This window comes from Condylostylus longicornis, unplaced genomic scaffold, assembly GCF_029603195.1.
Source record: "Condylostylus longicornis isolate FDR11 unplaced genomic scaffold, ASM2960319v2 ptg000006l, whole genome shotgun sequence".
Lineage (NCBI taxonomy): Eukaryota > Metazoa > Arthropoda > Insecta > Diptera > Dolichopodidae > Condylostylus > Condylostylus longicornis.
In genome coordinates, this window is record NW_026577975.1 from 5,590,196 (window position 1) to 5,617,062 (window position 26,867).

The 26,867-nt window shown below is 22.3% G+C and overlaps 1 protein-coding gene across 3 annotated transcripts in view; it reads left to right on the plus strand.

Moving 5' to 3' along the window:
- Positions 1–14,395, plus strand: part of LOC129617107 (ras GTPase-activating protein raskol-like) — a 105,612-nt gene extending 91,217 nt beyond the window's left edge. Inside the window, exons 1-8 of one of the 3 annotated variants that reach the window (XM_055532513.1) lie at positions 7,409–7,451; positions 8,785–8,908; positions 9,016–9,143; positions 9,291–10,481; positions 10,539–11,750; positions 11,810–13,084; positions 13,140–13,374; positions 13,470–14,386. In XM_055532513.1, the coding sequence (XP_055388488.1) occupies positions 7,424–7,451; positions 8,785–8,908; positions 9,016–9,143; positions 9,291–10,481; positions 10,539–11,750; positions 11,810–13,084; positions 13,140–13,374; positions 13,470–13,701 (4,425 nt within the window). In that variant the 5' untranslated portion in view covers positions 7,409–7,423 and the 3' untranslated portion in view covers positions 13,702–14,386. Of the gene's footprint in view, positions 1–7,408; positions 7,452–8,601; positions 8,690–8,784; positions 8,909–9,015; positions 9,144–9,290; positions 10,482–10,538; positions 11,751–11,809; positions 13,085–13,139; positions 13,375–13,469 lie in introns of those variants that run through there. The other 2 variants (XM_055532508.1, XM_055532503.1) reach the window with 2 other exon arrangements.
- The last annotated feature ends 12,472 nt before the right edge of the window (positions 14,396–26,867 follow it).

The following is a 26,867-nucleotide window of genomic DNA, read 5'->3' on the forward strand; positions in this document are numbered from 1 at the left end:
AAATTTTATAATTTGAAAAAAAGGTCGAATTTTAAATGGGTACTGAACACAGTATAAAAAACAAATAATTAAAATTACCCATTTAGGTAAAAATTACCCACTTTTACCCTCCAATACAAAATAACATTTAATATTCGCAACTAATGTGTGCACAATTAAAAATCAAAATTTTTTTAATATTAAAAGCTCACCCAATACTATCTACATCACAAATAGATTAATTTAACAATATTCCTTTATAGTAGCATAACGGTAGTTCCTTCTCGTATAACTGTGCCCGAAGAAGTTCATTCTCGTTATGTTGGGAGCGTTCATCTCATTTTTGTTTTTGTTTTATTTACTTAATACATTTTTAAATTTTTTTTATCGTTAAAAATCCTTAAAAATTTATAATTATATTTAAGAATAACAAAAAATTTTCCATAGTTCTATAAATTCTATAATTGTAAATCCATAATCAATTGTTTACATAATTTTTCATTTTATGTTTACTGCGATGCGGTTATATCCCGCACAAAATAATCTAAACATAAAAGTACCTATTAATGTGAGTCAAAATTTTGTTAAAAGAACCATATTTATAAAATATCAAAGGTTCTATGAACTTTTAAGTTATAAAAAAAAATAAATAAATAAAATTCCCTTTTATGTTTTAACCATTTTAATTTTAATAGCTTATTTTTTTATTTTTCTTTCCTTCTTTGATTAAATATAATTTAACACTATTTATAAAGGATTTTCTATAATAGAAAAAATTTTATATTACTGATTATTCATAGTAGAAAATGATTCAGCTGAATTCAAGCTTGAACCGAAAAAAAAACTGTAATGTTTATAAGTTTTATTGCTTTCATTTAAATGTTTGACTGCTTCTGAATTCTGTAAAAAAAATTAAACAATTTTTTTTTTTAATCAGATTTTCTGTTATAAAGGTTTTTTCAAAATCAGCTTTTATTAATTAATTTGTTAAAATTTCTATTCTAATTTTTACCGAAATAAGTAAGTTATTTAAATATGACTGTATTAAAATTTCTCTAAAATTTTAGAATTTAAAATTGCTTTTAATTTATGGCTATAGGCGTACACGCTACTAAAACTAAGGTGATTTAATTATTAAAATAATTTTTCATAATATTCAAAAAAATAACCTAAATTTTAATAATGACATGGACCTATGAGGTATTAATATTAAAATTTTCTTATTCAAAATATTTTATAAAGTAATAAATTAAATTATTAATAACTTAATACCATAAGGACATATAAGATAAAAAAAAATAATATTCAAATTTAAATCGTATAAAAATTATCATAGATTTATTACAAGTTCGAACCTATAACAACAGAATCTATAAGAAAATATTAAAGAAAATAATATTGTCCGAACCAAATAATATACGCAGGATATTATCTTTAAGAAACATAAATTTTAATCAAAATTATTCTACAAAATCGTATTAATTTCGAATAAAATTATCAACAATTTCAAATATGAAATATGATGTTAGATTAATACTCTATTTCTTTTATATGATAAGTACGGCTTGTACGGTATGTAAGAGCTTGGTAAATACGATCAGTTGTGTCAATGGTAGATAAATCATGTAATTGCGTCTATTAAAAATTATTAATTTCTTAACTAGCACATTTTAAGGTTTCAATTTTCTAAAATTAAGTATATTTGTCGAAAATATTCGATAAAAATCCTATAATTGTGCACCTTTTTTACAATATAGATTTTTAAAATTTAAAATTCTATTCGATTGTTTTATCATTTCTACGGAACCATATCTATAATATTCAACATTGTTAATAAGTTTTGTTGTTTCTGTTTTTTTAGATTTAAACCAAAAACTAATTCACAATAAATGATACACATGTTGCCTTCGCAATTATTCTTCTCATTTTTTTTATAAGTGCACATTTTTTTTTAAAGCAAAAAAATGAGATTTTATAACATTTGGCTAACAAAATGTAAAATTATCTTCTTGATTCATTAAGAGCGTAGATTCTAAAAGCGCATTGATATTACATTGATAATGAGTAATATAGGAATGTATAATTGTATATATGTATGTATATATATATATAGCATATAATTCTGTGGCATGTGCACACAATACCAAAAAAATAAGAAAACAGAATCACCTGTTAAAATTCTTATATTTAATTATTGCAAACATGTTATTCATACCAGGTGGATGGACACTCGCAAAAAAATCCTTAATTAACTTTTTTTTCTCTTCTTATTTTTAATATTACTTAAGTATAGAATGAAAGATTTGTGAATTAAAACTAAATTTTTATTCTTATAAGTGTGAGTTACAATTTGAACAAAGAACAAATCTGAAAATCGAATTTTGTGTATGCAAGTATGTGAAACGAATAATTGAAATTTTTTTAAATTAAAACGAATTCAAATAAGTTTGTAATTTAAAATTAAAAATACAAAGATTTATAAATGAAATTATAACAAGTCCTTACCTTACATATAAACTGAAATGAATTGCTTATGCAAAATTAAAGAATATGTGTAACAGGATGTAAATTAACAATGTAAATTAAAAAAATGTTACATAATATCACATTTTATAAATTATTCTTTTAATTATGTATTTTAAATTTTTATGTGATGACTTAAATACCTAGATACATAAAACAAGTATTTTTTCATAACTGCACTTAAAAGCACTTTCATTTCACTATAAAATCACACCATTACTTTTTTTTCACACCATATTTTGCTTTTATTCAAAAACCAATTTTGTACTTTCATTTTATATTTTGAATTATTATGAAAACATTTTTATATTTAAATATTTTAAAATATTTTCCTGAATTTAAAACATTTATTCATAAGCATCTACTGAACTCAAAAAATATTTTCATTGCAAGTGCGGACTACATAAGCGCCACTATAATATAAGTGGATTTTTATTGCACTTTCATAGAGATCTTATTGGCACCTTCTTATATACATGTAGATATATATACATAATTATACTGTTATACAAAATGAATACAAAATTTATACATACATACATATATGCATGAAAAATACCATAAAATTCTTTTTTTTTCCCACTGCACTTAGACCTACATATAGTGTGAATAAATGTTAATGCACTAAACTTACATACATAGTACAATATGTTTTCTGATTTATGAAATGCAAATTATATTTACATAATTATTACTTTAGACAAAATATAAAAAATCATAAGCAAACTATGTATGTATGTAATTTTTACACCTCTCCATAGGTTTTTTTACATCACTAATTATGGCGGCGCGAATAAACGAACAATTTGTTATTTTTAGCATTTAACACGCAAATTATGTATTTACCGAAATTTAAATGATTTAAATAGGAATTAAAAAAAAATATTATTTGGAATCCGAAACATTAATTGCGTTTTATATTTACAAAAATTTAATTAGAATTTGGAGTAATTTTCTAAAGCACCATTTGCAATTGAAAGCGCGAAAAAAACTAAAGCTATGCACACTTGACTAATATTAGGGCTGCCGTTTTAGAATTATTTTAGCGAAATTTGATTGTTTTTCTTTGTGTCTGGAATTTTTTTTTAATAAAATTTTTTTCGACATTATTCAAAATGGGGCATTTCTATATTGTTTAACATTTTCCAAAAAAAAAAAAAAAATTGTGTGTGTATTTTATTATTATATTCATTCGCAATTAAATTGTCAAAAACTTTGCATGTTTATAAACAAATGACAACTATTCCCGTTTTCGTAAATTCAAAATTTGCACAATTTTCTTTTACAAATACATCTTTAATGTAGACTGGGTGCCAACCTGGAGTCAAATAAGACTAAGTAAATGTAAAAGGCCCATAAGTTTCGTAAAAATTGTTCACACTAAATGAACAATTTGGGTACAATGTGGAAAGAAAGTGAGTAACTATCATACATTTGTACAAAGTAATTTTTAAGTAAGAAGAATTATTCCGTATTGCGTATGTCATTTTTTCTAAAATGTATTCATTTTGTTTTTGAAGGTATGAGTTGTTCAATCAATAATTTAAGGAAAACTGCAAAAATTTAATTGAAAAAATAAAATGTCCATTAGAAATCCGGAGAGTTCTGATTTGAAAGTGAGTAAAAAGTGAGATAAATAAGCGAAATGAAAAAGCGAGATTTTACGATTAGACTGTTAATATTTTGTAGGGATTAAAGAAGTTAACTACCTATTTATTCGGTATTTTCACTTAAAACAAATTTAAATACAAAGAATTTTGAAAATACAAAAAAAAAAAAATTGCTGGCAAAATTTGACATTTATAAATAGAAGCGTCCACTTGTACTACTTGTGAATTCAAGTTTACAGCGCTTCCGTAAATGCTTATATTTTGGAAACTCATTGTCAAATTTTGTGCTCATTTTGAATTTACAAAAATGAGGTATGCTCATTCCCATAAATTGTAAGCTGTGTCTACAAATTGTTATTCTATATGTGTTTTCTTTTGTAAAATAGAGTTGTCAATAATTATTGACGTAATTATTTTCCTTAAAAATTTTTTTATGTTAAAATTTTTACTACAAATTTAAATATTTTACATAACTTTTCTTTTAGACATATAAATTTAAAATAAAATATTTTAATGTTTTCCTTATTTTTCCTTTCCTTAGTTATGTATATTTCCCCTAAGTTATATGACTAAATTTTAAACTGATTTTACATATGTTTAGAGAATTTATATAACAATTTTGTTAAACCTTAAACTTAACTGTAAATTTAATATTGAAGAATGGATTTATTTCTCATTTACACATATGCATTTATATAATATGGTATATGTGATGGTAGTAAATTTTTCCGCCTTCCAATAAATTAACATGCTCTGTATATTTAACAAAATCTTATTTCCTATATAAATTTTCTTCTTCCTAAACATATGAACGCATATTGAAAATTTTTTTGTTCTATTTTGTTTTTTTTTTCTCGAATATTTCGAGAAACGTTAAAACTTAAATATTCATTTATGTATAGAAATTTACATAAATAATATTTTAATTTGCACTTAATGTAAGCACTTATCATACATATAAAAATATTTATGCCGTAATTTCTGCAATTATTTGTTCAGTTATGTAAAAGTTATTACGTAGGAATTCTGCAATTAAATTAATCTTATGAATTTTAAGTAAAGTCTACATTTTTTCAATTGCCATGCATACCTATAGATAGAAGATATAATAAGAAAAGAAATATATAATCGTATATTCTTCAATTTAAAAATTTGCAATGGAATTTATTAGAATTTGCGTTTGTACTTAACTGAATTAAAATTAAATTTTGTGAACGCTATATCTGGCTATATTATATAATGCAATAAATGTTTCTTCTCTTTCTGTTTGTGAGCAATTGTTTCCTCTCTGGTGAGCTCATTAGTGATTTATAGAATTTAATATGAAAAATTATAAAAAAATACATAGAATTCCGAAAATATGTAATGAGTACCTGAAACTGTTATACAATGTAATTTATGGCGTTTCTTGAACCAAACTTACAAGTCTGTGTGACGTGTTTTGTTAAAACATGAAAACTTTTCCCATCCTGTTCTACTTCAGATATTTACATATTATGTTTGAGATCTCCTTTATAACCCTTCATATTATTTAGAATTCAAGCAACTAATTAAGAATCAAACATATTGTATTCCAAAAATAATATGTTCCAAGAAACGTCTCCAATTTCTTTATTATGAGTTATAACAAATTTATTTAATACCTCTTCCTGCTCCATTCAACATAATTATAATTGAATATTTTAACAAAATTTTGCATACTTCATTTAGATTTAATTTACATTTTTATCTATATTGAAACTGCAATTTCAAATTGCATTTTGTATACCTTTTATATAAAAAATTATTCTTAATATTTTTCATCATAAAATATTTTTTTTTTTTTTCAAAGCACGTGTGAATATATAGACATGGGTATATTTATGAGTAGTGTAATAAATTAGTTTTTGATTTAGAATATATTATTATAATCGGAACTATGATAAATTGATAAAAAAACAATAGGAATAAAATTTCATGCAACCTACGGATCGTCAAAATGAATTAAAATATTTTTCGAAATTCCTTATTTTTTATTATTTTTTCTTTACATTAAGCCTTTGTAATCACATAATGCATCATATATTATGTAGAACCGTAGAACATAAATTACCTACGTAGGACACAAATAACTCATATTTATTCAAAATACAAAATTACTACAAGTACCGGGACATATACAAAATAAGCAATATATTTCAAATAATTCGTCCGCCCCTAAGAATTTCATATAAGATTAATTTAATAATTTAACAATAGGTACCTATTTTTTTTTTTTTGTTATGAAAATAATAATTGCGTTCATTTAACAAAATCTACACCTTTGATAAAAATAAAACAAATCAGACAATGATTTCCGTTTATCATTATGTTGTTTTCTTCTTCTTCTTATTTTGTAATTTTATAGAACATAACCATCTTATATGCATATATTAAAGTAGATCACCTTTCAGAATAAAATATAAAGGGTTTTTTTTTTGTAATTTCAATTACATTTCACAATTTGAATAAATTCAAGTTATTCACCTCCGCACAAATAATTGTTTTGAACTTTTTCACACACACACAACCAAAATGTGTAGATTTAACGGTGTAAGAAAACGATTGTTTTTTTTTTTTTATTTCAATCATTAATAATACACAGGTAATCGCGGTTTTCAATATCTTATCTATAAAAAATTATAAATATGCATGTATGAAAAAAAATAATATTTTTTATGAAAAATATGTGAAAAAAATAAAAATATTTTATTTGTAGTAAAGGGGGTTAAATACTTTAATTAATTGACTGACATTTTGTTACAAAATTCATAGTAAGGGGCTTACTTTAAAAATTCCGGAATATTCTATTGAAGCACATTTTAGCTTAGGATTTTTATTATTGCTAAATTGTGTATTAATATCGTATTGCTGAAATTCGTTGACATCAATGAAAAACAACTAATTTGTTAAAATTTTGAACGCTTCCAATTCCAAATCAATAAATACATGCATACACATGTCAAATCAATTTTACAAATTTGATTTTTAGAACTAGTCCAAATTTTGTTCACACAATTTAAAAAGAAAATATCAACACAACCTCCAAGACTACTCTCATAAAATGAATCATGTTATTCATATCGCTAAAATTGATTGAATTTACTTTTGATAAAAATAAAAAAAATATCACAAAATTATAGAAAATAAATTTTTTAATATTTAGTACAATACTTACTTACTTGTGGTTTATTCCTGTCGAATTTAAATTTAAACGAAAAAATATTTTATAATTTTTTTTTGAAATTTAAAAAAAAATTTTTTTTAAAAAATATTTAAAATAATAATGAAAAATGGAGATATTTAGTGGTTATCATAGTGGTAATTTAATATTTTTAAATTTAATATTTTGTAAAATAAAAAATAACTTACGAATTTCGGATATTTGCATGCACACACACATTTATACAAAATAGAATTTTATAGAATTAAAATTAAATGAAAACGTAGTAAGAAAAATATGCGTGTGTATTTTTTAAATAAAATTTGCGATTTTATTTTTTTGCACTTATAACCTAATCTATGATTTGGGGAAAGGTGTTATTTTAATTTAAACTATGATAAGCAAATTTAGAATCAACATTGTAGGTACATTATTTCCAAGAAAAACTAAGAAAACAGTTTTTAAACTGAAATATTTTAGTGCGAATTGAAATATTTGGGGAGTGGCATGTGGAAATATTGGCGTGTAATTTTACTCATACCCTGTCATTTTTTAAAATACAAGTACATTTTTTTTTTAAATCTTCTCCACTTGTAAGCTTACTCGGAACTTCTTGGTACACAACAATAGTGGGTAGAAGGCAGTTTAAAAGAAGATAGAAATTTGACAATTTAATAAAGAGAATTTGCATTGCCTTCTATTTTATTGTATAATACTTAGTTGTTACTGTGACCTCTATATTAAACTTGAACAAGGAAATTAAAAAAATTTCTAATAATTAACTTTGCTGCAGTGTTTAAAACGACTACTTAAATAAATTAAAAATTTTAACATTTTTATTTATCAAATAATGACGATGTTCGATGAAATTATAAAAAATTACGGAAATTTCTTAAAATTTCAATCAGTTTACAGCTTAGTTTTAAAAATTATGACATAAGACTTTTATTATGTTCCTGATTAATTTTTGGATTATGTTGATAAACAATTTAATGTTTATTATAAAAATTAGTTGCGTCAACTTAAGCCGACTGATTATGTTCTGGCGAGCTTGCATTAAATTTGTATTATAAATACTTTAATGATATTTTGAGTGTTCAAGTCGACTTATACTTCACTTTTACCGCTTTCCAAGTTTTTTTTGTTTTTGTTATCGAGATGAACGGAACGAAATTCTAATCTATTTTTATCTGAAATGAAATTTATTTTTTAAAAAGTTTTAACATGAGTAACAACAGGTTTTTTGATCAAAACCAAATTAAAAATTAAGTTGAAAAATTCCATAAACAATATGTTTTAAATATTTAAAATTCTAATAGAAATATGAAGTTTAATAAATTAAAAAAATTTTTTAAAAATTTTTGTAAAGGGTTATTGAATAGCTCAGAAAATGAAAGTTCGTGCCCAAATGCTTTTTTATTAGTTGCCATTAGAAAATTTTCAATTGAATTGAAATCGTGTTTTATTAACAAATATGTTAATTTTTTTCAGATACATCATATGAAAAGGCATGCCGACGAGGTTCAGCACCTGCTACGCCAATTTTGGGACAAAAACAGCAACAGCAAGAAAACCAAAACACAACATCTCGTTTCACAAATTTCTTTTCGAAAAGGTAAACAAATATTCATAACAAATCTCATTATTATTGTCTAATGAAATATCTGCATATTGTTTGTATTTAAAACATTCACAAACGTTTCTTTTTTTTAAAATTTTTAGATCGAATCCATTGAAACGCACAAAATCTGTTACAAAACTAGAACGTGCCAAAAGAGGTCCTGGTGGTCTCAGAGGTTCGAGATCACATGAAAGTTTATTGTCCAGTCATGCCGTTATGTCAACTATAGGTAAGTTACAATTATATTTTTCATTGGCATTCCTTTATTTACATATTGTGTATGCACCTACACATGAAAATAACGAAGCATGAATTATACACATACTAATCTGTCTAATGAACATTATAAGTTACTAAACCTAATATATTATTTCAGATTTATCATGTACAGGAGCGGTTGGAGTTGCTCCAGTTCATCAATCAGTTTTAGGAAGACGTCATTGTTTTCAAGTTCGTGGTGGTCCACGTGGAGAACGCTATTATAGCTGTGGTTCACGTCAAGAACGTGATCTTTGGATATATAGTTTACGTAAATCAATAGCACCAAATGCGGAGCACACTAGACGTACAGATAATTCATTAAAAATGTGGATATATGAAGGGAAAAATTTGCCAGCGAAAAAGAAATATTTTTGTGAAATCAATTTAGATAAAACATTATATGGAAGGACAAGTGTAAAACTCCAAACAGAATTATTATTTTGGGGTGAATATTTTGATTTTCCAGATATTCCTGATATTAATGTGATTACAGTAAATGTATTTCGGGAAATTGAAAAGAAAAAGAAAAGAGATAAACATGTTTTTGTTGGTTCAGTTAAAATTCCAATTCATGAAGTAACATCTAGATTATTTTCAGAGGATTGGTATCCAATATTAAGTGAAAAACATGATAGTATTAGCCGTAATTCATCCAAAGAAGTAATACCAACTTTAAGAATAAAATGTCGATTTCAAAGTATTGATATATTACCAGTCACTGTATATACAGAATTCGCAAAATATTTAAAAGATAATTATAAAAAAGTATGCGAAATATTAGAACCAGTTATTGGTGTTAAAGCAAAAGAAGATATTGGGCAAGCATTGGTGCTATTAATGCATGCTCAAGGTATGGCTGGATCTTTTCTTACGGATGTTGTTGCATTAGATCTTCTACGAGTTGGTGACCAACGTTTAACATTTAGAGGAAATTCTTTAGCAACCAAAAGCATGGAGGCCTTTTTAAAATTAACTGGAGAACAATATTTGCAAGATACACTTTCAGCTCCAATAAATGAAATCATTCAATCAGATCGTGATTGTGAAGTTGATCCATTAAAGGCATCCGGTTCTTTAACAAGACAACAACAAGCATTGAGAGCAGCTGTAAAAGCGGCATGGACAAGTATATCGGAATCTCACAAACATTTTCCGCCACAGTTGCGAGAATGTTTTGCGACATTCAGAGAACGGCTACAAACATTAGACAGAGAAGATATGGCTGATAATTTAATATCTGCATCTATATTTTTAAGATTTTTGTGTCCCGCGATATTGTCTCCAAGTCTATTTAATATAACAAATGGTAAAGATAAAACACCTTTCTTTATATTTCTTAAAAACTAATCAATTTTTATTTTAGAACTACCTTCAACACGAGCTACTCGCAATCTTACTTTGGTAGCAAAAACATTACAAACTTTGGCAAATTTTACAAGATTTCAAGGTAAAGAAAATTTCATGGAATTCCTAAATGATTTTCTAGAACAAGAGGCTCCAAAAATGAAAGAATTTTTGCACGAAATATCCCAAAGACCAGAGCAACCCGTTCAGGAAACAATCTTAGATTGGGCTGGATATATTGACCAAGGCAAGCAACTTTCAATACTACACCAACTGTTGGTCGAAAGCTTACAAAAAGTAGCGGAAAATCGCCTTAGAGAATTGGAACCTCTACAGTCAATTCTTGAAGATATAACCAAAGCTAAAGAAACAAATAATTATATGCTTTACAATCAAGAAAACCAAAATCCCATACAAAACCAAAGCTATAATCAAATAAACCAATCATCTCCAACAACATTGCATCAAGCACCAGTGCACCATCCACAACAAGCAACAAATAATACAAATGCTCCAATTCGTTTACCAAATGAACGCGGTATAATTCGTGGAGTTTTAACACCAAGCTCTCTTGAGAAAAATATATTTCGTTATAATGATCCTACAGTTTCTCCTCTTCTACAACAAAACCGTGGGAACTCAAATAGTCAGACAAGTGTTAATGGCTCACAATACTCAAATCTTGGAAATGGAAATATAAACAGTAATTTGCAACATTCATTATCACAATCATCCATAGCTTCATCTCAAAATGGAGTTTTGATTCCAACAACAATTCAGCAACATTGCCCACCATCATCTTTAGCGGGAACAAATGAGAGATATAATCAGAATGGATCCCAATATGGTAGTCACTATTTTCCAAGCAACGGAAATATAAACACTTCTAGTAATGGTATTGAAAAGTTGAGTCCCAATTCAATGAGAGCAAATACCTTACCGAGAAATGTCCATCCAATAAACAACGCTCCCGGAGTGAATAATATTAATAACAATAATAATAATAATCATAACAATAATATTAATAATAATAATAATGATGATGATATTGGAAACTATGACGAAATTGGGGGTAATATGATAACAATTGGATTGGAACCTGCAGCGTTTGTTCGCAAAAGTCCAACACCATTATTAAAATCAAGTGCAAATAGACTTATTTCGGGAAAAAATTATCTAAGCAATTCACAATTAAGTTTAAGTGATCGAACACCAAGTAAATTAAATTTAGGTAAGTTTCGAAAACTATGACTATAACAAATACCCAATTCATTTTTCAAATTTATTTAGGTATACCAGACGTAGGCTATCAACAACAGTATCATCACCCTGCGCCTAGCTCGCCTTTAATATTAAACCATGCAGTGAATCCAACGCGTGAAACTAATCCAAATAGTAATATGCCAATGAATTTAGAAGATCTTGATGATTTATTGAAATATGCTGAAGAGCATGGCAACGAAAATTCAAACAACCATCCAAATCAGAAACCAAAGGATCAATTAACGTCGAAAGGCTCGAATGTTTCAATTGGACATTGTAGTTCTGGTTACCAAAGTATTAACACACCCTCGCAATCTTCAAGTCCAACTGAACAGCAACAACAGCAACAAAATCAACAGAAAGATCAACAACTACAATCAAAATCTCAATCCCAAGATTATACCAAAGCACAAAATTTCGGCTCATTAAATGGTCGTAATAATAGACACCAAAATAGCAATAATAAATCATCAGTTTCAGCATTAGCATTTAAGAATCCAGTTTATCAATTACAACAATCATCATCAACTTCTTCATCTGGCTCAACGGCCCATAATCATCCAACAAATAATCATCATACTCGTTTTAATGGCAAATCGTATAACAATTCTAGACAAAATCATAACGGTTTACCATTAAGAGTTAATTCATCTTCATTGACTCCATCGAGCAGTGAAGAACGCTTAAGTAATGATAATTTTGGTAGCCTTGGTGGATACTGTTCAAATCATCATGTCAATTCACCAAGTAGTGGGGTTCATCTAATGACTAACTCAATAGTAGGAGGCGGTGGTATTATATCAAATGAAAATGGCCATTTGGAAACTCATAGAACATTAAGCGGCAGTAGCAGTAGCGCTGGTAGTGGTGGAAGTGGTAGTATTGGATTAAGTACAGGTCGGATGCCACGAACAAATCCATTAGCGCAATATAAAAGAGATGACTACATAAATAATAGTGTAGTGCACAATGACAACTATATTCCAATTAATATATTTTCATCTACTGTTGCTGGTGTTGGTAATGGATTAAGTGGCGGAAGTAGCAGTGGTGAAAGATCTCTGAAAAGTGATAATGGTGATTGGTTAAATGGAAGTGGTCATCAATTATTAAATGGCAGTAATAGTAGAGAAAATTCCCGTAATATCGGTTTACCAATTATGGAATATAATAATGGTAGTAATGGTGGAAGTAATGGTGTAACAAATGGAGGTAGTTCAATAGTACCAGGTTCAAGATACCAAAGAAGATTAAGTTTAGAATCAGCTAGAACACATTCTGATAGCTCTACAGATACGGAAGGTAAAATAAATTTATAAATAAAAATTTTATGAACTGAAAATTAATTTTATTTTAGATGCGAACCGTACACCAGCTGAAGGTAAACGACGACGTCCTCAACGTTCAAATACACAAAATATACAAAATTCAGAACAAGCTGAAATCCAAAGATTACAAGCATCCTTAGATACATTACGTCATAAATTAGATCAAGATGCAGCTGAATTACGTGATTCAAATGATGATATATTCAGATTTCAACGAGTTGGAAGCGGTGGATCTGATTGTAATATGCGTAGTATAATTGATAGGTAAAATAAAAGAGAACAAGAAAAAAATAACTTTTTTTTTTCTTTAAAAGTTGTTCATGTTACATAATTGATTTTTTTCCACTTTTTTTTTTTAGATTGATTTCAATGGAAGAAGAATTAAGACGTGAACAATATAAAATGTCATTAGCTTTATCCCATAAACAGAGAGTAATTGAAGCTCAGGGACAACAGATAGCTGCCTTAGATGCTGCAAATAATCGTTTGTTATCAGCATTAGCTACATTACGCCAACGATATGAACAGCAACAAGAAGAACAGCAACAACAACAGCAGCAGCAACAGCAACAACAACCGCAAAATAATTGAAAAATTTAAAATTGAAAATGAAAAAGATTTTTAAGTTTTAAAGAAAATCCATGAAAATTATTATAAATATTGTGTAAAAAAAAAATTACGAAAAATAAAATGAGAATTGAATTTATTTAAAACAAAAAGAAAGAGAAAAATATTTGTCGCCAATGAATTAAATATGAAATAATAAACATAAAAATAATTTACTTACAAGAAAACTCCGGATTTCGTGCATTTGTTATTAATTTAGTGGCGTATTTTCTAAAATTAAAAAATAAAAACAATTTATCAATTAAATTCTAGAATAATAAAAAAGAAAACAATCTTAATATATAAAAAGCAAAGCAAAATAAAAATTAAATTACAAAAAATGATCGTTTTTTTTCTCTTTATCAATATTAATTTTTTATTATTTTAAAAAAATTTAAATGCAAAAAATAAAATTTTCTATTATTGTAATTTATGTAACATGAATTTTTTTTTTTCATTTTAATTCTTAATTTTAGTAAAAAAAAAACTAATTCTGTATGTATGAGTGTATGTATTTTAAGCATAAAAAAGATTTTTTTTTGTTAATTTATAAAAAAAACAACAAGATATTGAAAATTTAAAAAATCATTTGAAAATGAGTTCTGTAGATCTAGTTTTGTAACAAATTCAAAAAATAAAATGTGTTTATTTAATTAATTTTTAATTTTTATATACATATATATATATTTTTTTTTTCTATTATAATTATAATAATTATTGAGATGTAAAATATGTTCGATGTTAATTTAATTTAAAAATAAAAATATACAATTACAAAATAATTATATTAAAAATGTATAAGAAAGATCATTATACAAAAAAATATTATGTTCTATAAATAGAAAATTCATAAATCAAGAAAAAATGGAAAAATTTTTAAGTACATATAAAAAAGATAAAGATAAAGAAAAACAAAAAATAAATAAATATTGTATTTATTGAAAGAAATCATGATGGAAAATTTCAAATTATAAAAAATATTAAAAAAAAAAAATATTTAAAAAAAAAATTGTATTTTTATTTGAATACAAAAACATTCAAACTTTTGTAGATCTTCGTAAGATCTGCAAAAATGTACATGGCCAGAATTTAAATTAAGAATGATTGTATCTATAAAATAGAGCTAATTGAGGAAGACACCACTACCAATGACAATTATTATGATTGACAATCATACTTAATCATAGTCAAAACTTAATCATAATCAAACAAATCTTTCATATAAAATTTACTCCTCGATAAGAAACTCTATAATCTTCGACCCCTGTCATCATTGTCACAAGTGAAGGAAAGAAAGTGAAAAAAGAGGTAATGAATAAAAAGTTAATTAATGGAGAAGAGAAGAAACGAAGGACAAAAATTATGTTTCAACAAAGAAATAATTAGTGAATGATGCAAAGCTGTATGATTTATTTCTCATGAATGATAACAACGAATTTTCTTCTATATAAAAATTCATATTAAGATTCATATTAAAAATTCATGCCATAATTCATATCAAGACTCCAATATACTTGATATAATCATATCAAGTTCTCCTAAATATATGCAAAAAAAATTTCATTAATTGATATAAATTTTTGACATTCACAATGATAGTTTAGTTTTCATTAAGATTTTAGAAGACAGATGTCTCTGTTAGATAGAACCAAAAATTAAGTGGTAATTTTTTGAAACTAAATTTTTATATTCTAAATAATATAATAATTTTAATTCTTTATTATGATGTAGTACCGTACTTTTTATTTTGACGTTTGTCTTTTTCATAGACCTTAATGTATTTATTTTATATGATCTTTGATTTTATTAAACGGATTGAGATATTTTTCAATTCTAAATAAATAAAAACTTTTTTTATTATATTAATAATTATTTCCTGATTTTATTTACCGATTCTACAAAAAATAAAAAAAGTTTGATTGTTTGTGTAAAATATTGTTATTGTTGTTATGAATGCCGCCTTCGAAATTGATTCAAACAATTCCATTAATAAATCAACTATTGTGAATATGAATTATATTACCAATAAAAAAAAAACTGGGATTATATATATATGCCCATTGTGAATTCAAACAATGCTTATATTTTTTCCCTTCAAAATTTCCCATTTGTTATAAAATTTTCAAAAATTTGAAACATTTAATTTCCGTTACTGAAATTAAACTGAAATTCTTGAATGAGAAATAATCTAATTCTCTATTAATTATTAATAATTTAAAAAAATTCTCATTTTAAATTGAAAATTACAAAATTTAAATGAAATTGCAATAAATAATTTTTACTTCAAATAATTGTAAAGCATAAAAAATTTCCCCAAAAATGTATTCCATAAATTCTTTTTATAAACAAAATTTCACTAAGGTTGAAAAAAGAGTAAGTTAAATACTCTTAAATATTCTCTTATTATATATTACGTGCGAGTACTGTTATTAAATTTTGTAATAACTAATCAAATTGAAAAATTGTTTTCAGTTGTAATTTAAGAGAATATTTAGGAAGAGAAAAAAAAAATAAGAATTTTCAAGTTAAATATTGGTAATTTGTTTTTTTTTGTAAATAAAATATGAAAATGGAAAGCAAAATCACTTTATAGAGTATGTTATTTTTAGAAGAGAAAAATTAAAATTATGTATGAAAATTGCAAAAGATGAGTTCAAAAATAAATTTCATTTATAATCTCTTTAATAAAATTGAATTTTATATTTTAATATTTTTATTTTTATTCTCTTATTTATTTTATATTTTCATTTATTAAATTTTTCTCTTATTTATTAAATATTTTCATATTTTATCAATTTTTATAAGAGAATATCAGAAATTTTTGAGTACAATTGTACTATGTATTTTACAAGAACAAAATATGAAAAACAATTTTTCAAGAGCATTTAAAAAAAAAACAAAAGGTCAATGTCCTCTGAATGGCCTTAAAGAGAAAATGATTTTCTGTTATTATAATATTTTTATTTCCTTTTACAACAATAATAATATCTGAAATTTTTAAAATAAATTTTATTCTATATTTAGATCTTTTTTTTTTATTTATTTATTTTTGCGTATTAAGAATGGATTTTATTGTTTCTCTTAAATAATGTCTCCATTATAATGATTACGTTGAATTTAAAATTCTAGTTTAAGAGAATTATTATATTGAATAAAATATAATAGTATAATTTCCTTATACAAAAATTTATTATAATTGAAGATTGATTTGAAATTCAATAGATTGATAGATAATTATTTATTTTAAAAGAATAAAAAAAACTTTCATAATATTTACATACATATAACTATATTTAGTTGTTTATAACAATTATAATAGTTTAATATTAAAAATGATTGTTATTTTGAAATTGAAAATAATATTTCTTTAAATATTATCGCATAAATTCATTCAATAAATCTAATTAACAATAATATTACCAAAAATACAATATAAGGGTATAAGAGCTTAGTGTATAAGAATAAATACATATATGTATATCTATATAAAATTATAAAATGAAATTATTGTATGTATAATTATATTTTACTACACTCAACTAGCCGAAATTTCAACTATTTACTTTAAAAAATTGAATAAATAATTTCAATACATAAATTAAAATTTTCAAAATAAAAATATTTATTATTATATAATTTAAAACAAAAAAAAAATTATAAATAGGAAGTAAAAATTATAATAATCTAAACAATAAAAAAAAAATACAATTTACATTTACATAAAACTCTTTAAACACAACACAAGTAATAAATTATTATAAATGTAATTCAATGCTATTACGACAGTCATGTACACAGTACAATAGTGCGTAAATTTTCTTTTCTCTTATTTTCGTTCTCTTTCAACATCTCTTTATTATTTATATTACAACTAAATTACGTATTATAAAAAATTTTCTCTATTATAATTTTACAAAATCATAATGTTTGTTTGTATATACCTTCAAAATTATTTCAATTCTCTTTTTTTCGTTACGATATTTTTCTTTTAATATTATTCAATTCAATATCAAATAATTTTTCTCTTAAATTTTTTAATAAAATTTTTTCTTCTTAATATTATTGAATTATTTTGTTGTTGTTTTTGTTTCATTTTTTTACTATTTTGTTTTTTCTTCTTCTTCTGTTTTTTTTTCATTATTATTATTATTTTTCTGTTTTTTTTTTTTTTCATTTCGTAAATGTGTATTTTTGTTTTGATCGCGTTCATTCACCCTTTAGCAGCGTTCAGTTTTTATTAGTCTTATTCATTCAGTCATTTCAGATAGTTGGTGTTTCGGTTGAATTAAAAGAAAAAAATAATAATAATAAACACAACAAAACAACAAAAGAATATAGAAAAAGGAAAAAAAATTTAATAAGAATATTAGAATTTTATATAAATATTCATAATATTATAAATTGTATAAAATTATTTAATTAAATAAATAAATAAATAATTAAAATATTCTATATAATAATTACTTTAGAGATATTATGTATACAAACGATAAAAATAAATAAAAAAAATTATACATACATACATATACATAATTTAAATTTTGGTGTACAAATTAAAAAATATCAAATACAAAAGAAATTAAATAAGTAAGAGAGGAGGATTTAAAAAATATTGTGTATAATAGTTATAAAATTTATTTCTAAAATTTAATCTTAATATTTAATTTAAATTCAATTTAAATATACATATATAAAAATACATAATCTATATTTTAGATTATAATAATCCCGTTAAAAATAAGGAACAAAAGAAATAGAAACAAAATCGGTAATAATAACAATAATAATAATTACAAATTGAAAATAAAAGTGAATTATTAAAAAAATACAAGTTGTGTATTGTTATAAAGGTAAAATTCATCAACTAAATTTACAAGGTAATAAATAAAATCATGTAATTCAATTGAAAGTAAATGTGATTGAAAAATTTTGTATAATTCAAGAAAAAATATAATTTAATATATAAGTAATGTTAAAAATAAATAAATAAATAAATTAGAAAAAGAAAGAAAGAAATATAAGCAGCAGCAGCAGCAGCCGGAAATATTGTAGTTGTAGTTAACCAAAAAACGTAAATAAATAAATAAAAACTACTCCTGAAATGGTGGTATAAAATAAAATAAACAAAAAAAAATAGAAAGAAAGAGAAAACAAAAATCAAAACAGAAAAAAATATTATAAGAATTTTGTGTAATCAACAATCAACCAAAAAAAATATTTTTTTTTGTAATAAAAGCAAGAAAAAAAAAGGAAGTTTTCTTGTTTTTGAGGATATTTTTTTAATTCAAGTGTGTATGTTTTATACAACACCAACAACAACAAAAAAATAAAGAGTGAAAGGGAAAGAAAATAATGTAAAAAAAAAATAAATATAATAAAAATACATACTTTCCTTCCTAACTTACATTCAAATTTAATTACAATTATTATTTTCAAATTTCAATATTAATTTTAATTCAACAATCAAATTAATTAAATAATTCAACAATAATATTAATTTTTATACAATTCAACAATAATATTTCTTGTACACAAAATTTTTATTTAAAATTTTTATTTATTAAATTTTAATTATTTAAAATTATATTAATAATTTAATAATTAAAAATAAAATGGATATAAAAATTTAAAATGATATTAAATTCTTAATTAATTAATTAATTTAATTAAATTAATTAAATTAAATTAAATAAATTAATTATAATAATAATTTTAATATAAGTAGGTACCTACCTACCTACTCACATATTATTCCTACAATAGGCATATCCTACATACATAAATATATAAAACAGAAAATTATATTTAAAAGTATTAAAAAACCAAAGAAACCAAATATTATAACAATATACATAATATAAGAAATTAATATAACAAAAATATAACAGAAATATAACAAGAAAGAAAAGAAAAGGAAAAAAAGCAAAAAAAAAAAACAAAATCCCTTATTTTTAAATCGATTTTCATCACAAAGTTCATTGACAGAGTGCAAAAAACTCGGCCAGTTATTGACTTTTTGTATATATTCCCTATTCCGTATATATATATAAAAAAATAATAATAATAAAAAAAATAATAATAACCAAAGTGTAATAAAAAAAAAAAAATTTTTTTTCTTCTTTCCTTTTTTTCTTATTTTCTGTTCTTTTTCTACTTGTCATTTTTAAGGTATAGGCATATTTTTTTTTTTTCATTTTCTGTTATACATAAATATTATGTATAAGAGTACATACCAATATACTTATTTAGGTACAATATTAAATGGAATATAATATTATATATATATATATATATAAGTGTACCTGTCCTTATACCTTTCTTATACATAATGTAGATATGTTTTGTAATTTTAATATGGAATTTTTTTTATTTTACATTCATATACATACATATTGTATATATACATAAATAATAAGTATACTATGTAGGTGCATGTTATATTTTTAATATTATACTGTAATATACTACATTATATTTTTCTTTTCGAATGAAAAGCCAGTGAATTTTGTATGTTAGAAACCAAAAAAAAAAAAAACAAAAAACCGAAAATAATTTGAAGCAAAAAAAGGACGAAGAATCTTGTATAAAAGTTTTAATATATGTATATACCAACTCATAAAATATTTAAAGCTTATATAACCCAAAAAACAAAAAATGGGAAAAAATGGAAGTATAAAATCAAAAATATTATTTGGTAGGCATTTTTATATTATACATAGTATGGGATTACAAAATATAAAGAAAAAGAAAAGATCCCCCGGAAAATAGAAAATTGAAAAAAAAAGAGAATATTAGTTAAAATTCTAATTTTTAAAATTAAATTAAATAGTAAAAAAAAATTATAACAATTTTAGTGAAAATATTTATTTCATATATAAGAAATAAAGATAGTGAAATAAATTTAAGTAATTTCATATAAAAATTATATTATATTAAAATTATAAGAATTAAATTTCAATAAAATTCAAATTATTTATTTATAAAATTATGAAATATTTCAAAAGGATATTAAATAAAGATTTAAAAGGACATTTTTTCTAAAATATAGTGAATAATTATCTCATCAATTTAAATTTAATTTTTTATATTTAAATATTAAAAAAAATTTTGTATATATACTTATTACTTAATATATATAACAATTGTGTATAACAGTTTTATATATAACAATTTTTTTTTGTAATATATTTTGTACTTACTTGAATTCTTTTTAAATTTTTAAAAATTCAAGTTTCTGTTATACATATATACTTGTATACAAGTGAATTTTATATTACAAGCATAAAAAGGATTACTTATATTTGAAAAAGAGGATTAAAGTAGTACAGAGTTACACTTGTAAAATGGTAAATAATTTTATTAAATTTTTGTTATATTTTCAAATAATTTTTCATTTTAATAATTTCGAAAATTGAAATTTTTTTTTTTAATATAATATTAATAGATTTAAAATAAATGGTTTCTACACAAAATTGTAGGAAATTTTAATATTGAGTACTTGTTGAAATTGTTACAATTATCATAAGTACTCGGATTTTAAAATTATTTTTATTAAATTTTCAAAATTTTATTTTACGAAAATTTTATATTTTTTGCATTAAAAAATTTTCAATTCAAGAATTAACAAAACAATATTTCAATAGAAGAATTTAATTATTACATATGGTGAAAGAGAAAGAAATTTTGATACCAAATTTATTACGAAATTCTTTAAACCAAAAAAATGTAGTCTAATATTTAGGATATAAAATGAAAGTAGAACAAAAAAATTTTTTTTCCTGTTTTTTTTTGTTCTTTTTGTAAAATAAATCGATATTAATGAATTATTAAATCATACATTTGTGTTCTTCCTTTTTCATACTAAGAGAGGGAGAAAATTCAAAATAAATTTTATTGAAGAAAATTTTTTCTATACTTACCAAAAATTTTATTTTCTATTATTAAAAAAAAAATAGCTACATAGCAATATTTATTTTATTTAATAATTTCTAAATAAATAGATAGGGAAAAATTCCATAGGTTGGAATCATGTTTAATCTTAGAAAATAATTTGAAATTGAGAAAATTTTAGTAAAATAAAATAAGTTTGATTGCAAGGGAATTTTCTGTTGTATGTATGATGTTACATTGATGTTGTATGAGTTGTATGTATGATAATACAATGTTTGAGAATTTGGTTTGATTATATACGCTGAGGAATTCAACTCGTTGTTTGATATGTGATAATTAATTAATAATATTTAGATTTAATTAATTAAATTTGATGAAAATTAAAATTCCATATAAATTTTTAGTTAATTTTATACGTTTCAATATTAGAAATTATAAAAAATATGTAAAAAAATTTGAATAATTTTTCAAAATATATTGCATTTCTACTTAAAATTTGATTATTCATTATAATTTATTTAAAAAATTATTTATTTTAAAATTATATAACTATGCAATTGAAATTATACAAATTAACCAAATATATTTAATGCCTATATTAAATTTAATTACAATATACACAAAATCTGTTATAATTTATATATATGCCCTTACAAAATTATATGCTTTTATTCTACAATCAAAAAATTCTTATAAATTCAATTCAATTGAAAATATTTTTACAATCACGGAAATATTAAATAAGAAAATAAAAAAGAAAATTGTATAATGTATGATGTATGTATTTTAAAGTCGCTGTGAACTAAATCAAAAAAAATTTGTATGATCTCAGTTTTGTATATGATAACATATTGTATGAAACCAATTTGCATGATACCTTCTCAATGTCAATATAACTTTAATATCACCCATTTTGACAATCATTTTTTTTTTTGAACTGCGTAATAAAATCATGTAAATACCTCAAAAATGAAAAAGGAATTTATCCAGAGCAAAGGCTGAGGCTATAATAATCAACTTTTCAATTCTACGCGCCTACATATATGTATCAACATAATTCCATTGTTTTGTATATAAGAAACGCTGAATTCTATTAAAAAATAAATAATTAAAAAAAAAATTAAATTTTAAACAAAATATGACATAACAAAGTATGACTTTTAGTTAACACAATATTTCTGTCAAAATATTGATTAGTTATATGTCAAAATGACATTTATTTCATACTATATTTATAATAATTTTGAAAAGATATTCATACAAATTGAATATAAACTGATATCGACTCATATAAGAAAAATTATTATTAAGAAAATAATATACACTCATGTATACTAATATTAAAATAAAAAAATATACATAAACTAATACTTTTAAAATCATTTTAATAATATATACATATAAATATATATATGTATATGCTATGATATAAAATATTGTTATACTTATAAGTTTTTCAACATTGCTTTAATGTATTTATTTTCTTCTACTTCGAATTAATAATAATAATAATAAATGATATACACATATACATACAACTACATCTGTATACATACATCTATACAAATGTATTTAGATATACCTTCTTATATCATATATAATAATATTATAATTAAAAAGAATATTTCTATATATATCCATTCATACATACATATATAATATCGTCAGATATATACAAATATAAAAAAAATATAAGAATTTGTAATATATTATTGTGAATGTGTTAGTAAAGCAAAATAACGTGCTATACTCCGGTCATTCACCTTTGAATGCCGGGTTGTTAACTTCCAAAACAAAAAAAAAAAAAAATAAAATAAGCAAAATAAGTATAACAATAATAATAAGAAATGTAAAAATGAAGAGAACGAGAAGAAAAAAAAAATATAAAAAAACACGAGGGCGCGATATTAAAAATATTTTCTATTATATTTTAATTTGAGTAAAATTGAGAGAATCAAGATATTTCAAAAATACAATTTAAAATGAATAAAATTAGAGAGATTGTTTACAGGCAAGGCAGTGTATAGAGCAGTTATTGAATAAAGAGAGTAAGAGGAAGAGAAAATGGAAAAGAGTCGTAGTGATTTGTTTTTTTTTTGGTAAACTTACGTTTTGTTGTTTGTATAACATTTTTGAATTCTCTTTGATATATTATTATTGATGGAATGAATAATAATTAAAATAGAAAATGTATGTATAATAATAAAATGTAATTGTATGTATACATACATAATGTACGTATAGATTTTGAGGTTTTAGACCTTATTGATGACCAATATTTTTTAATAATTTTTATGGGTTAAATTTAAGGAAGAAATACAATTTTCAATTGACAATAGGTTTGTAATACGGTACTATTTAGAGAAACTGTTATAATTTAAAATTTTTGAAATATTATTGTATTATGAAATGTATGCATATATGTATACACAAATTTCTTCTTAAATTAACAGAATTACAGAATAAATTCTTAAATAATTTTACTTGTTATTTTTAATTGATTAAATTTAAATTATGAATATTATGCAATATAAACATAAATTTGATTATAATCTTCATAAGCATTTTATTTTTGCTTATTAGTATAAGAAATTTTAATTCACAATTCATGCAATTCAATGAGCCTTAGAACTTTTGCTCAATATTTCTAGTATTTTACACAGTTTTTCTAAACCTGTTATTTAATTTTACATATAAAATTTATTTTCAAATATTAAATAAGAAACTGAGAGTGAATTTTGAAAACAGTATTGCAAAATGAGTAAAATTTGCAGCTTTAATTAACAAAATTTATTTTTTATTTGTATAATGAGCCGTTTTGAGCCTTTTTGAGCTTTTTAAGTTTTGAATTGCTCTTTCAATTTTTGATTTAATATTAATTATTAAATTGTGAGTTAGTAATAATTTAAATACTTGATTATATAGGTTGTATTTAAATTTTCTTTACTATTTGAATTGATTTCTGATTCTTACATAGGGCGATATGAATTCTGTAACCTTCAATGGAATTAAATATTTCAATTTTTCGTATATAAGTTAAATTTTTCATATATGACTACATATTTTTATGCATATCTTCATTCTTTCAAACCAATAACATACATATAAGGAATAATAATTTTATTTTAATATTTTCATATTAATAATAAATTATTTATGAATAAGATTAATTCATTCAACTTGATACTAGATTTACTTATTGGTTTGAGGTTTACAACAATAATTTTATATATAAATAATGCGCCTATACATAATTGTATAAATATAAGTTGATATAATGTTTTAATATTCATAAATATATGTACATATATTTTAAATTTTTATATAAAAAGATTATCGATTAAAATATTAATGTATACATATATATATTTATATATATATACTCTTTTATTATATAATTTAGAAATTTAGTAATCAAAATTATTATATATACTTATTATTCATATATATATATATATATATATATATATATATATATATATATATATATATATATATATATATATATATATATATATATATATATATATATGTATGAATAATAAGTATATATAATAATTTTCACTACTAAATATCCAATATATATATCCTATATATATATATATAGGATATATGTTGTAATAATTTATTTATATCAAAAATATTTTATTGTTATACATATATACTTACGCATATAAATAAATATTGTTATACGAGTATATATATATTATTTAGTGTCGGCATCAGCTTATGTAACTGCCTGTTATATCATACAATAAAAGTATATTTTTAGAAAATATATAAGTATGTATATAAAAAAATAAATAATCTTCAAAAAGTTCAAAGGCTTTATGAAATATTAACGATCTCTTTTTACATTCTTATACATTCTTATATATGTGTACATATATATACATGTATTTAAATATATTTACATACTTATATAACTTTAATATATGTACAATTTATTTTTTGGTATTTAGACTCAAATTTTCTATTTTTTTTATTTCATTTAGGAAATTCAGTTCAAATATAAAAGTTTTATTTAAAAAAAAAAAACCGGATCTTAGGTTTTCTTTTCTTTTTTGTAATCCTTTTTTTCTAAACTGTTATACTTGTATTATTCTAAACGGTTATACTATATTTATATATACATATGAAAATTTTTTTTGTTAATATTTGTTTTTGCTATTCTGAATGGACTCAATTAAAATACTCGTATAAATGTTTCAGAAAAAATTTAAGTATTATACAAATTTATTTTAAAATTTTCGAATTTAATATAAAATTAAAAAAAAAAAATGGTATAGACCTGCTTCGGCACAATGGTTATTTTTAAATTCAATTTTGAAATTATTTTAAATAAATTTTGTATTTCTTATTTAAAAATTCTGATCTTCACAATGACGTCATTTTAAAAAAAATAATTTATAACAATTTTTCACCTCTGAATGACCATTAACAAAAAATTATAATGACAAGTTTTGCTTTAAACTAATAAATTAAATTAAATTCATGAATTTTATTATTAAAAATTCAAAAAATCAAAAAAAAAAAAAATAAATCATTTTAAATTTATTTTATCCATTTTATCTTTAAATTTCTTATAATACTTATTTGGTACATATGTATACCGTTTACAGTGTGCTTGTATTTTAATACATACTTATATTTTATATAATTTATTTGTGTATAAAAATTAAATTTAAACAACAAGGAAATAAAAAATGTTTTATTTAACAGAAGAAGAATAAGTAAAAATAAGAAAAAAAAAAAAATTAAAAAAAAAAATGAGAAAATTTTTTTTAATAAATAAAAATGTCAGTGTTTCAAAAGTGAAAAATAAAAATAATTCAAAATAATGTAAAGAAAATATATATATGAATATATATATATATATATATATATATATGTATATATATATATATACATATATATACAATATAAGAAATTACATAAAATTTTTACTTACTTACAGAATTAATTTCTATATAGAAATGTACGCATGGTATGCTTTACCTCTCTCTCTCTCTCTCTCTCTCCCGTAAAATATATTATGTGGTGTCATGAACTTTTTAATTAAAATGTAGAAAAAAAATTTTGAATTAAATAAAACAAAAATTAAGGTTTATTATTATTTCTTTTAAATAAAATAATATGTAAAAAAAATAAAAAAATACATAAAATTTTGAGCACTTAAAAATTATAATTTAGGCAATAAGCACGCACGAACACACTATGAAAAAAAAATTAAAAATAAAAATAAAATTTAATTAATAATT